Source organism: Oncorhynchus kisutch, linkage group LG18, assembly GCF_002021735.2.
Source record: "Oncorhynchus kisutch isolate 150728-3 linkage group LG18, Okis_V2, whole genome shotgun sequence".
NCBI lineage: Eukaryota > Metazoa > Chordata > Actinopteri > Salmoniformes > Salmonidae > Oncorhynchus > Oncorhynchus kisutch.
Genome location: NC_034191.2, coordinates 20,643,323 through 20,656,816, shown reverse-complemented (window position 1 = coordinate 20,656,816; position 13,494 = coordinate 20,643,323). Strand labels below are relative to the sequence as shown.

The 13,494-nt window shown below is 45.1% G+C and overlaps 1 protein-coding gene and 1 long non-coding RNA gene across 4 annotated transcripts; both read left to right on the top strand.

The window, feature by feature from the left end:
- Window positions 1-500: 500 nt before the first annotated feature.
- LOC109909249 (centrosomal protein of 295 kDa) lies at window positions 501-4,973 on the top strand. Its single transcript, XM_020508311.2, has 11 exons — window positions 501-524; window positions 614-707; window positions 975-1,088; window positions 1,172-1,276; window positions 1,451-1,544; window positions 1,794-1,931; window positions 2,084-2,334; window positions 2,450-2,548; window positions 2,716-3,904; window positions 4,125-4,730; window positions 4,895-4,973. Exons 3-7 carry the CDS (start codon window positions 1,047-1,049, stop codon window positions 2,212-2,214), a joined length of 510 nt encoding a protein of 169 aa, XP_020363900.1. The 5' UTR covers window positions 501-524; window positions 614-707; window positions 975-1,046; the 3' UTR covers window positions 2,215-2,334; window positions 2,450-2,548; window positions 2,716-3,904; window positions 4,125-4,730; window positions 4,895-4,973.
- A 2,462-nt stretch (window positions 4,974-7,435) lies between these two features.
- On the top strand, window positions 7,436-11,528 carry LOC109909250 (uncharacterized). Of its 3 annotated transcripts, none has more exons than XR_004203933.1 (11): window positions 7,436-7,546; window positions 7,685-7,855; window positions 8,005-8,176; window positions 8,281-8,625; window positions 8,757-8,951; window positions 9,153-9,715; window positions 9,874-10,140; window positions 10,277-10,610; window positions 10,765-10,852; window positions 10,973-11,054; window positions 11,200-11,528. It is a non-coding gene; the product is annotated as an uncharacterized LOC109909250 (long non-coding RNA). The 3 variants fall into 3 exon arrangements; XR_002257742.2 differs by having other exon boundaries at window positions 7,685-7,894; XR_002257743.2 differs by having other exon boundaries at window positions 7,443-7,567; window positions 7,685-7,894.
- The last annotated feature ends 1,966 nt before the right edge of the window (window positions 11,529-13,494 follow it).

Here is a 13,494-nt window from a genome sequence, read left to right as displayed (position 1 = left end):
TGTCAAGTGCGGATCATTAACTACCACTCTTTCACAGGTGCGGGAACAGGAGCGGTATATCGCCCTGCAAATCCGCACGAAGGTTCGGCAGCGCGAGCTGCAGAACCTGGCGCAGGAGTTGAAGGAGGAGTGGGAGCGACAGCAGAGGGAGAAACGGGAGACCCTGCAAAAGTTCTATCAGGACAATCTCCGACTTTTGGAAGAGGGACATAAGTGGCAAAGAAAATGTAAAACTTCTCAACCCATGCCTTTAGCTATGTGTGATCCATTGCAGACTGCCAGTGTAATGTTACTGGGTTTTGTTGGAATGTTTAGGGTCATGGGTCTTGCCCCAGATCACAAAATAACTGTCTTTACTTCACTATACAACGGGTTGATCAATGCACACTTCATGTTTCCCTAGAATCCTGACTGTGTGACAATTGCACAGAAAAATGAGGAGAATCACGTTCGGGCAGATGAGGCTATCGACTCGCCATCAAAGCGCTCAAATCACAGAGACAGAAAGAGGAGGAACAAAATCGGTGAGCCTATCCACTGGATTTTATTTGGCCAAACAAACATGGCATTTTTACTTTGTTTTATATTCATTTGTTTTTTCTTCTCTCCAAAGTCTTATTGAGGCTAGGAAGAAGGCCATACAAGTGGAGAAGGAGAGGGCAGCAAAAGTGGCCAACCTCCCACCCCTTCCACCCAACCCAATTGAGGTACAATACATGTTTAGGATTCGGGCACATTGTGACCTGTGGTCCTAACATTCAAAAGTTGTATTATGAAGCTGTAGGTTTGGGATGGGAAGTTCATAATCCGATGCAGCATGAAACAATGGAATACAGAACCCACATAACATTCTGAAAGCACACATTTAAAACTATTCCATTGTAGTATGAGCTAACAGTCTGAATGGAGCTTATCAAAACAATACCAGAAAATATATTCTAAAATTGTTGTGCATTTCATTTGACTATTAACAGAATATTGAATCAAGGAAGCTACTTGGAGTGAAGAAATTGGACGTGGATGCCTTCTCTGTGACCCACTATCACATGCCAGAGACTACAGTGGACAGGGAAGTTGACACAGCACAGGTAATCTACTCTTTTAAAGCTAAAAAATATGCAATGGCCCAGTGTGATATTTCTAATGTAACCGATGTGTTTTGTTCCCTCAGCCAAAGGCATGGGAGGTGGCAAAGGAGGAGGTGTGGTGCCTGCAAGAGCTAGGACAGGAGGAGCTTAGGGGCAACCACGTGCTGAGGAGGGAACGGCTCACACAGGTACATACTTCTACACAATCACGCTCAACTTGTTGAAGACTATTCAAGTGATAACATGGCAGAAAAGTTAATGTACAACTTTCTGCATTACGAGGCTAAATCTGTCCTGGGCTGTTAAAGGAATGCCTGAAATCCTTTCAATGCATATTGTATTTGACTCAAATGCCTGCCCAGATCTTCCAGCTGCTCTCCAAGAGACAGGAGATGAGGGAGGACTGGCAGAGGGACATGGAGTTCACCTTTGAGGACATGTACACTGGAGAGAGGAGTAAGGAGGGGAGGTGGGGGGTCCAAATCGGGATGAATTTTTCAGTACTCTACTCTGGCCATGAGTACACAATTTGTTGGTATTGCCCTGGTGCATAGATAAGTTGTTTTACTTGATTGAAATGGAGAGATTTACCCTATCCTAGACAGTAGTGTGGACACATCGTTATGACACCTAATTACCATTATTACGTTGTCATGGAGTTTGTCTATTCGTCTAATTAAACCTGTACTGCTCTCTTGCCTGCAGGAGTGAAATGTGACCTGGTACTGCAGCTGGTCCCAGAGCCTCTCCCAGCTGTGTCCACTGGCAGACAGGATCTAGACCTGGAGGAGGCCACTCCTGACCTTACACCCTCGGCTGGGGCAGAGGAACAACTGGATGAAGGTGAAGTGATGGATGACATTCTGATGTTTGACTCTGTCTGAATTACTATCAGAGGATGACCATAGTGTTGTCAAAAAAAGGTTATGCAAACTGTAATAAATGGAGTTGGATCATGTGCACAAAGTTAACAATTATTTTGCCTTTAATGGTAGAACCATCCCGGCCTCTAGGTGGTGCTCCCAGAAAGGCCTTGAAGAAACTACTTACCTGCGTCAGGTCACAGAGAGACCAGTGGGGCTACCGGAGGCTGGTTGACCCCAGGTCTGACTGCCAAACTATTTAGACAGCAGAGTTCTACACGACCTCAGATGGTACGACTAGTCAGGTTTTCTGGCCAGCGAAAAGCGGGGTCTACCATTGACCACTAGTCCCAGGCTCCCTGACCCCTCTCAGCCAGCCCAAGGTTAGTGAGCCCTTAGTATTTGCTACCAAAAGTTGAAGGGTCAAGAGAAGCATTGATTGAGAGAATAGTGTCCCAGTGTTTGTTTGATTATCCACTTCATGTATTATCTGTTCAGCTATAGACAACAGCGGAGTACATAGTAGCTGGCACCCTGCTCCATCCTGATAAACAAGCCATCAAGATCCACACATTTGAAACCGAGAGGATGAGAAGGGTGTGTGTTTTTGTATCTATGTATTCATGCATGTCTATAACGGCTGTGTAATATTTCTATCTTGAGGGGGATGTATAATAAAACAAGTGAATGCATTTACCTTTCTGGGAACGTGTCTCTAAAGCTGAACGCTCATAGTTTGACCTGTGGTTGCCTCTGTTTTCCAGGAGGAGGAGCTGGACAGGCAGGAGCAGATAGCCCTGCTACAGGATTTAGGGGAGAAGGAGAGCAGGCTGGAGCTGCTGCAGGAGGCCCAGGAAGAGAGCAGCTGCAGACGGCCATGGCCCAAGACACTGCTGCTGCATCTCTTAGACCAGAACAAGTGTGTTTCTCGCAATGGCTGATTCGTATGATGACATTTGAAAGAGCTGCCTATTGCTGATTTGTGTATCACATGTGCACAGCAGATATCGTAGGGTGGCAGGTAGCCTTGCGGTTAGTGTTGGGCCAGTAACCAAAGGGTCGCTGGTTAGAATACCCGAGCCGACAAGGTGAAAAATCTGTCTATGCCCTTGAACAAGGCACTGAGCACTAATTTGCTGTGGCTGACCTTGTAAAACAACACATCTCACTGTACCTATCTATTGTATGTAACAATGAAATTAACATCTTCTGTTATGGTTGTTTTTGGAAATAACCCTCCCCACCCCCCATATTTTCAATGTTTACATTTCTTATACTTCATAACCAGTCAGTGGAAGAGACTCGCCGGCGTCTGGAAGAGTACCAACACACGCTAAGAAACCGCTATTCTGGTATAACTACGGCAACATGTCTCCCTCCTGGTACCAAAGCCTGTCCTACCACACTTTAAAGGAGGAATCATTCCACCAGTAGTGCCACTAGAACTCCCCTCTGGCTCTGCCCTTCTCCCCTGTCTCCCTGTAGCACTTAGTACCCACTCTAGAGCTTACACTCCTCTGGACCTCCTCACACCCTCCATCTTGGCTCAAACTCTCTTCCTTCCTGGCACAACAGTCTGCTCGCATATCAACTCCAGGGCCTCTCCAGTGCAGCTAGAACCCACCGCTAAGAGACCAAAGTGCAGGTTTTTCTGCTTGGCTGGCGGACAATGTGTTTAGTAGGGTCCCAGAGGACATCCCTGAGAGGCTACTTTCCCCTCTACCTCGTTGGATCTACAGACCACATCCTGTTTCCCTCCACTCTACTCCACACATCCCACTCCCATCAAAAACTGACTCCCAGGTCTGGGGAAGAGGTGGAGAGGCAGGAGATACGTGAGGCCCAGAGGGAGCAGGAGGAAAAACGGAGATGGCTGGAGGAAGAGCAGAGGAAGAGCACAGGAGGAGACAGAGGGAGGCGTTACAGGCACTGCTCACTGCTGACAACAAACAGGTGAAACAAACAACACCTCAAGGGTTTTACCTGCTGTTACTAAGGCAGGGCCACTATTGGTTTAAAGTGATTCAAAAAATAAGAGTAACACGAACATATAAAATAAATAGGTAGCCCGAACATGTAAATTATTTCAATGAAATTGTGTGGATATACTCGTCTACTGACTCTTTCTGTGTCTGCCGGTCTCTGTGTCGGTGTGTGTGTGTGGCTCCCCCAGCCTGGTCCGGAGATCGCTGATGGTTTTGGGTCAAAGGTTCTGGGGTCAGAGCGTGTCCATCGGATGGCAGCTCTGCTGAGGGCCATCGGAGCCCAATGGGCAAACATCATCTGTAGAAGCTAATCCGAGCTAAGACAACACACTCAATGTCCAGAGTTCGCAGCCAAACCCCCGGTGGCCCGCGCCAGGCTGGCCGTCATGGAGATGATAGAGCAGCATGAGCTCAGTGCCATCCAGGAGGTGGAGACACCAGCCTGATCACAGGTCGGTCAGCCAGCCACACCCTCAGGGGTCACCATACACTACACCAAACGTGGCGGTGGTCACCTCTGGTAACCACTTGTATACATCATAAACAAGCATGTGTCTCTAACCAGGTACTATGTGCTGTGTCCAGAAGGGAGTGTGAGGCTGTCTTGTATTGAAAGGGCATTCCCAGAAGAACAGGACCACTTGGCCCACTGAGAGAGGTCACTCCAGCACCTTTGTGTTCAGTGCAGGGGAACACACAGCTGGGAGTGAGATATTAAACCTGGTCTGGTAGATCCAGCAAGCTATCCTGGAGAGAGAGATTACGGCTGGAGGCTGGTGCCTCTCCTGAACCTGGTAAGGAAAGGAGGAAATTGATGAAGGGGAATAGGGAGTTATCTTATGCCAGGGTGGTTACCACAGGAGTATAGGACAGGGATCCTTTCACTTAGATTTAGAATGATGGTCATGGAGTCCTCTGACATTTTCATTCACTCTAATCCAACTATTATTTTGCCTAGATCCCACCCCGGTCTGCCCAGAACAGTCTCAACACTCCTCTGAGTTTGGGAGAGGTGTCCCTGTAAAATCAAGGCAAGTTTAACCCATGATTTATGTCTGAGGGTTTTTACTGGTTATATTTGGCTCCCTCAGAGGTCCACCATATTGTGAATAAATTGAGGAGTTACCAAATCTGAGGGTTTGTGGTCTGTCCTACAATGCGCATGATATGGCTTGAGAATAAGTTGTATTTGTGTGTCTTCTGTTCGTGTCTGGATTTCTCTTTCCTTTCTGAGCCATGATGTAAATCAATATTGTCCTGAAGTATATTTGAAATATATTTCATGATGGTTTCTACACTTGAACTGAGCTGTGTGTGTCTCCTTTCTGAGCCATGATGTAAATCAAATATTCCTGAAGTATATGTGAACATATTTCATGAGCGTTTCTACACTTGAACTGAGCTCTTTCCACAGTATTATTTACAGTGCATTCGGAAAGTATTCAGACTCCTTGACTTTTTCCACATTGTGTTAGGTTCTAATTATCAGAGTAAGACCTTAAACCAAGTTTATTATTCCCAGAGGATCGAATGGCTGAATTGACAAAAACATGTTTACAATAGTGGTGGTATATATATATATATATATATATATATATATACACCACTTTGGGTGGAGTCTCCTCCTCGCTAAACATTGTATATTTATTGCTAGGCAGGAAACTAAGTGAAACGGCAAACTTTTCCTTCTCCCTTAACCTGACCTGACCCCCTTCATCACTAATCCATGACTCTCTCTCCACATGATCGTTTTCTCTACACTCAGTACATTCCAAGCTTAATTGCACCCACCATATACTTTCCTCCTACCATTAACTTCCGGTGTAGACCCTCTAAAGCATAGCACTCAATATTTCAATAGAATACCTGATAGAACCCAGAATCCATCACGTTACAGCCTTATTCTAAAATTGATTACATTTTTCCCCCCTCAATCTACATACAATACCCCAGAATGACAAAGCAAATACAGGTTTTTAGACATTTTAGCAAATTTATAAACTGCTAGCACATTTACATAAGTACTCAGTACTTTGAAGCATCTTTAGCAGCAATTACAGACTCAAGTCTTCTTGGGTATGATGCTACAAGCTCGGCACACCTGTATTTGTGGAGTTTCTCCCATTCCTCTATGCCGATTTCTCATGCTCTGTCAGTTGGGACAGACCCTTTACTCAGACTTGTCCCGAAGCCACTCTTGCGTTGTCTTGGCTATGTGCTTAGGGTCGTTGTCCTGTTGGAAGGTGAACCTTCCCAGCATGAAGTTCTGAGTGCCCCGGGGCAGGTTTTCATCAATGATCTCTCTGTACTTTTCTCTGTTCATCTTTCCATCACTCTTAGGGGCGGCAGCGTAGCCTAGTGGTTAGAGCGTTGGACTATTAACCGGAAGGTTGCGAGTTCAAACCCCCGAGCTGACAAGGTACAAATCTGTCGTTCTGCCCCTGAACAGGCAGTTAACCCACTGTTCCCAGGCCGTCATTGAAAATAAGAATGTGTTCTTAACTGACTTGCCTGGTTAAAAAAAGGTTAAATAAAAATAAAATAAAAACTCTTGACTAGTCTCCCAATCCCTGCCACTGAAAAACATCCCCACAGCATGATGCTGCCACCCCCATGCTTCACTGTCGGGATGGTGCCAAGTTTCCTGCAGATGTGATGCTTGGCATTCAGGCCAAAGAGTTCAATCTTGGTTTCATCAGACTAGAGAATCTTGTTTCTCATGGTCTGAGAGTCTTTAGGCGCCTTTTGGAAAACTCCAAGCGGCCTGTCATGTGCCTTTTTTTTACTGAGGAGTTGTTTTTTGTCCAGCCACTCTACCATAAAGGCCTGATTGGTGGAGTATTGTAGAGATGTTTGTCCTTCTGGAAGGTTCTCCCATCTCAACAGAGGAGCTCTGTCAGTGACCATTGGGTTATTTGTCACATCCCTGACCAAGGCTCTTCTCCCCCGATTGCTCAGTTTGGCCTTGGTGGTTCCAAACTTCTTTCATTTAAGAATGATGGAGGCCACTGTGTTCTTGGGAACCTTCAATCCTGCAGAAATGTTTTGGTACCCTTCCCCAGATCTGTGCCTCGACAAAATCCTCTCTCGGAACTCTACTGACAATTCCTTTGACATCATGGCTTGGTTTTTGCTCTGACATGCACTGTCAACTGTGGAACCTTGTATAGACAGGTGTGTGCCTTTCCAAATCATGTCCAATGAATTCAATTTACCACAGGTGGACTCTAATGAAGTTGTAGAAACATCAAGGATGTAAATAAGGTATTTTTAGTCTAAATTCTAAAAACCTGTTTTCGCTTTATTATGGGGTGTTGTGTGTAGATTGAAGAAAAACATGTATTTAATCAATTTTACAATAAGGCTGTAACGTACAAAATGTGGAAAAAGTAAAGTGGTCTGAATAGTTTCTGAATGCACTGTATTTACAGTCGCTATGTTATCAAACCTTGTCTAACCCTGGTGTCTTCCCCTGTGTTCTGTCCCTGTCAACGGTTTTGTCCAGTTGGAGAGCCTGTCCTTCCAGTCAGCTGGTAGACCCTCAGAACCACCACCATCTCTTCTGGCAGCTTTGCCACCACTGACCCTGAACACACCTCCACCAAAATAGGTGTTTGTGTTTGACTTGTTTGTAAGCCTAATTAATTGAGTATCTATCCAAGCCAGTCATGTCAGGAATTCTATGTGATAGTTGCATTTAAAATGGAGAAAGCTAATCCCCTGTTTTATTCCCCCCACCCCCTATAAGACTCTTTTCTGCTCTTGGCTGGGTTTGGAAGAGGGAAAAAATCATTGTTCAATGGCTCCTCTTCGCGAAGACGCAGTTCCTGTAGGGACGTATCTGGTCCTGGGTCTCCCATCTCACACTCACTCCTACACAGCAGCAGTATCCAGCGCATCATAGAGGTTGAGCTCCCTGGTATATTTGTCTCTCTCAGTTCTGCTGGGAACCAGATGGGTACACACACAATTTGAATCTTTCTTTTTGATTCCAGTATGCTATTTTAGGGAATTTCCAAACAGCAGCCTCTTACAATCCCCCTTCCTCCCACCCACGTCCATCTGCAGTGATAGAGGGGTCAGTGTTTGAGGAGCCCAGCTTCTCTGTGTCCCAGCAACAGCAGAAGCAGAAGCCCTGGTCAAAGCAACTGCAGGAGAATGAGGGACCAGACAGGTCACCTGTGTGGGGGGCTGACCCACACACTCTCCCCTTGGACACAGAGTCAGGAGCTCAGACAAAGTGGGTTCATTCACACCCTCACACTCCATTCAATGGCAATATGGCTTCAGAGTAAATACTCAAATTGTTTTAGTATCAACATTGACTTTATTTATTTATTTCAGGAATGGGACACTGTCAACCGAGGCAGGACTCCACTATCAGCCCAATGATTGGCCAGCCCTTGGATAAGTCATCCTCACCGGGCCACGGGTGGGACTTGACTTTTAGCCGAATGATTGGCAAGCTCTCAGGTCAATCAACCTCACTGGACCATGGGTGGGATTCGACTTTTAGCAGAATGATTGGCGGACTCTCCAATCAGTCAACCTCTATGAGCCAGCTGATTGGTCAGATTCGACTGGACCAGTCATCCCAGTGGCTGGATAAAGGCCAGGATGAGAGCCAGATGATGGGGCCTCTGGTTGGAGAGCTGGATGAGTGTGCTGCCCAATGGAGTGGGAGCTCAGGTAACAGTCAGTGAATATGGATGGAATATTACTGTCTGCCTAGGGTGTGTTGGTTTGTGTTATTGCATGTCTTATTTCAGTGTGCAAGAGCACATTTCTTGCTAATGCTGTACTGAACCCCCCTACATTAGGAGCTGATGGGTCTAACTCCCTAGGCTGGGTGGATCTGAGAGGCTCAGGCCTGACAGGAGTGCCATCTGACCAAGAGGGAGCCCCTGAAGCCCATTCACAGAGCCGCTCCTTTCCCCCTGGACTGGAACCTCTGCCACACTACCAGTGCCTGCAGTGCTCTGGAACCAGTTCCCAGGAAGTAGACGGGACTGGGGGTAAGTATATTCTAGATGTTTTCTAATGATGAATCAGGATTTCCTGTTTATTTTTTGACCTCATCCTCCGTTTCCTACATCTTTGACGTTGACCCACCTAACTAGTATTCACCTTTCCTTCATTTGTTGTGATGGTATGGAGGAGTTACTAGGTTCAGACTGTTAATCATATTTTACTATGTTCTGTCTCTGTGGATCCAGCCTCTGACTCCTTTCACCCCCTCCTGGATGAAGTCACACACGAGACAGCTGAACCCTCCATGACCTTTCACCTTCCAGAAGAGGAAGTGGAGGGGCCATGTTCCCACGAAGAAGAAAGTGACCATGAAGCACTTGCAGGGGACCTTGAACTCTCTGCATGATCAGAGAAGTTTGTGGACGACACTTTGTCTGTCACCTCTGACCCCTCTCCTGAGTGCCTGAGAGGAGGGGAGGAACCACCTCAGCCCTCGCCTACCCTGCACGACTCCTTGTACCAGCTGACCACGTCCCAGTGCCTCCCTCATAACTCTGCTCTGGATGTATCCCCAGGAGCAGAGGTGGGGGGTCTGGCAGCATGTTCCCTCTCCGGTGCCTCTCTCTGTGAAGATGTCCCCACTTTGGACAAGCCACTTGAAGGCATGGACACTGATATGGAGAGCACACCAGCACCTCAGACAGTTGACCAAGGAGGTGCTATTATTAAGGACCTGGGTGCAGGAGAGCCGGATGCCCAGCTATGTTCAGAGTCAAAGATCAGCCCTCCCATCTGGGAGAGAATAATGGTATGTCATTACATATAATTCACTATTCAAATGTTTCAGACTATTGGTCCAGTGAAGGGGTTGTTTAATGGATGTCACTCGAGGCGGTCTTTGAGAAGGTGTCTTCTGTGATGCTATTAGTTGATCTTTGTGATTTGATGTCTTTCTCCTCTTCTCAGGTGGGCAGTGTGAAGGGGATAATGGACGATTCCATGCTGACCCTGGTGAGCCTGACAGACACCACATTAAAGGACCTCGGACTTGCTGAGGAAGGAGAGATGGATGAGGTATCAGACCAAGAAGGCATTGTGGAGAAGGTAATTGCCCAATGACCAGAGGAGTCTGTGAAGACGGAGCAACTGAATCTCGGCTGTAAACTCCTCCGCTGCATGCATTTTGTTGGGTGGTCTCTGACCAGGAGGAAGAGACAACCCCCTCTCATGCAGGTGAGAACCAGAAGACCTGAAACTTCTGACTCTTCTCTTTCCTTCTGAGTCCTTTCTTGGTCTGTACAAGGTTCTGAAGTGCTTTAAGTACATATGTGAATCCTTGTTTATACTTTTTTTCTTTTTCCATGGCAAGTGATGCTGCTGAAGTTCCAGTCGTGTCCCAGCATGAATCTACAGGAGGCCTTCCAGCAGAAATGCAGAGCCCTGATCCAGAGGTCTGCCCGCAGGGTGGAGGAGATTCAGGCCAAGATGGCTGAAGCCAAAGCAAACACCAGGGCCCAGTCTGAAACCACAGACCAGGGCCAACACAACCACCAGGGCCTAGTCTGACCCAACCACTGTTCAGTCATCCACTACTAAACCCAGGAGAGAGGGGAGGAGTGTGGAGTCAACCCATGCAGGAGTGGATGCCAAGCAGATAAAGCATTAGCCAAAGCTCCAAACTCCCTTGCAGCCTCCCTTGCTAGGTAACAATGGATACGTCTAATATTGTGCTAACAACCAACCAACACATGGCAACTCTTGAGGAAGGAATGAGGGGTTAGTGATGGGTCAAACACTTGGTCTTAGGGGTTGTACTGTTACTGAACAGAGTCCTCTCTTTGTCCTCGGTGAGTGAAGCCAAGCTGAAGAAGGTTGGGGAGGTGAGGATAAGCACTCCTGAGATGAGGAAACGGGATGTGGCTGACATGCGCCAGAGAACAGAGAGGTGATAAGTTCTTTCTATTCTGCTGGAACAAGACCCAACCACACATCATGAAAACGTGATATCTGACTCTGGTACCTAGGATGTTTTTTCAGTGCCACCTGTTTCTCATGGTCTCTGCAGGTTGTACAGCTGACTAGATGAGGTGAAACTTCAGAAGGAGGTCAGGAGCAGACAGGAGGCATATGCCAAAGAGTTTCGCAAGGTAACATTTAAAATACCCCAATTTTTAAACATGATACTGTATCTGGCATTACTGTATATTGAATTAATTGAGAGTTGAAGTGGATTGATATACATCAACATTAGTCAGTTTGAACTGATATGAATTCTGTTTTCTCTCGTCACAGAAAACCTTAGACGCTACGGGCCAAGCAGTCTCCGCAATGGTACTGAATATCAGTTTTATCTGTTGTGTGTTCTGTTTGCACTTATTTTGTACTTCCATGTGTATTTGTACAGTTTAATCAGTAATGTAAAATATATTTTTAAAGTGTGTATATAATCTGCATTCAGTCTATTCATCACAACTTACTACTGTGTTCACAACAAAAGCAGCCAGTGCACTATTGCACCTTGAATACTGTAGGTACACACATTGCAATATGAGAATGTTATGTTGCCTGTAAAAATATTTTTGTTTTAGGTTTTTATAGCCAATAAAGTTGCTTGTTGCTGATTTTGCCTATCCTTATAAGTTGTATTATGGGAGGCCACTTGAACTGAAAAGATTGGAAAACTTCCATTTTAGAAGGTGATACACTGGGCATAATCATTACGTTGATTCTGTTACAAAACTTATCAAACGGGAGGAGACCTACCTGAATTTGTCCAATAGAAACTCTTTTCGCTGTTTGCTTCCATAATGAATACGCCCCAGCTCATTATACGGTGGTTTGATGAATGTCTTATTGGCTTGAAGGGCATTCTTGAGCGTGCGTGATTTCCCTATAACACACAGTATATTTGCACGGTAGAATTCAATGGATATAGTTAATTCTTACATGTTCTATGTTTGAGCTGCTTTTGAAAGCAAAAGTCTAATTGAAAACCATTATTGGCATTGTTGAATTCCCTTTTCATAATCCTAAACTAGTACTAAACAACTAAGAAGTATGTTTGGTTGCCATGGCAACTACTGTTCTATATAGTAAACTTGCTAGCTATTTCTAGCGGCAAATGTGGTCAATTATAGCCATGGTATAAAAAGGATAATCAACTCGGGACTCTGCGTTCTCTGGAAAATAATGCAACTCTGTGGAAGGTCACTCCGCTGGCACGTCGTGGAACATACTGTACCTTCCACGTCATTCATTATTTTCCAAAGAACGCATAGCCCCTCGTTGATTATCCCTTATTTAACAATAGATTGGAGTATACAGTGTTTCTAAAACCATGTGTAGGTTACCACTTAATCTGTATCCATACCCATTGGATGCAGTGATCACAATATAGTAGCTATATATATATATATATATATATAGAACCAAAAGCTAAACCTAAAATAATGTTCGAAAGTTTTTGTGTGGATGATGTAAAAAAAAAATATATAATTTTTGGTCACAACCGCATCAATGTAACAGTATAACTTTAGACCGTCCCCTCGCCAATACCCGGGCGCGAACCAGGGACCCTCTGCACACAACAACAGTCACTCACGAAGCATCGTTACCCATCGCTCCACAAAAGCCTTGTAGAGCAAGGGGAACCACTACTTCAAGGTCTCAGAGCAAGTGACATCACCGATTGAAACGCTATTTAGCGCGCACTACCGCTAACTAGCTAGCTAGCTAGCTATTTCACATCCGTTACACTGGCATTGATAGCTTAAATGGAAGGCTACTGAGGATGGTAGCTGACTATGCCCACGGCTATCTGTCATATCTTTAATCTTAGTCTAGAGGAAGGTGTTTGTCCTCAGGCCTGGGGGGAAGCCAAAGTAATTTCGCTACCCAAAGGTGGGAAAGCAGCCTTTACTGGTTCTAACAGCAGACCTATAAGCTTGCGACCAGCTCTGAGCAACTTTTGGAAAAAATTATGTTAGCAAATACAATGCTAATTCTCTCTTAAACCTCTACAGTATTGGTGTTCCCCCCCACGGGATGGTTAAGCTAACGTAGGCTAATGTGATTAGCATGAGGTTGTAAGTAACACAAACATTTCCCAAGACTAAGATATATCGGATATTGGCAGAAAGCATAAATTGTTGTTAATCTAACTGCACTGTCCAATTTACACTAGTTATTACAGTGAACTAATACCATGCTATTGTTTGAGGAGAGTGCACAAGAAGAAGAACTTGAAAATGTATTAATAAATCAATTAGGCACATTTGGGCAGTCTTGATACAACATTTTGAACAGATAGGCAATGGTTCATTGGATCAGTCAAACTTTGCACATACACCGCTGCCATCTAGTGGCCAACATCTAAATTGCGCCTGGGCTGGAATAAGACATTATGGCCTTTCTCTTGCATTTCAAAGATGATGGTACAAAAAAACGTTTTTTTTTTTCTTTGTATTGTCTTTTACCAGATCTAATGTGTTATATTCTCCTACATTTAATTCACATTTCCACAAACTTCAAAGTGTTTCCTTTCAAATGGTATCAGGTCCTGAGCTACAGGCAGTTAGATTTGGGTAT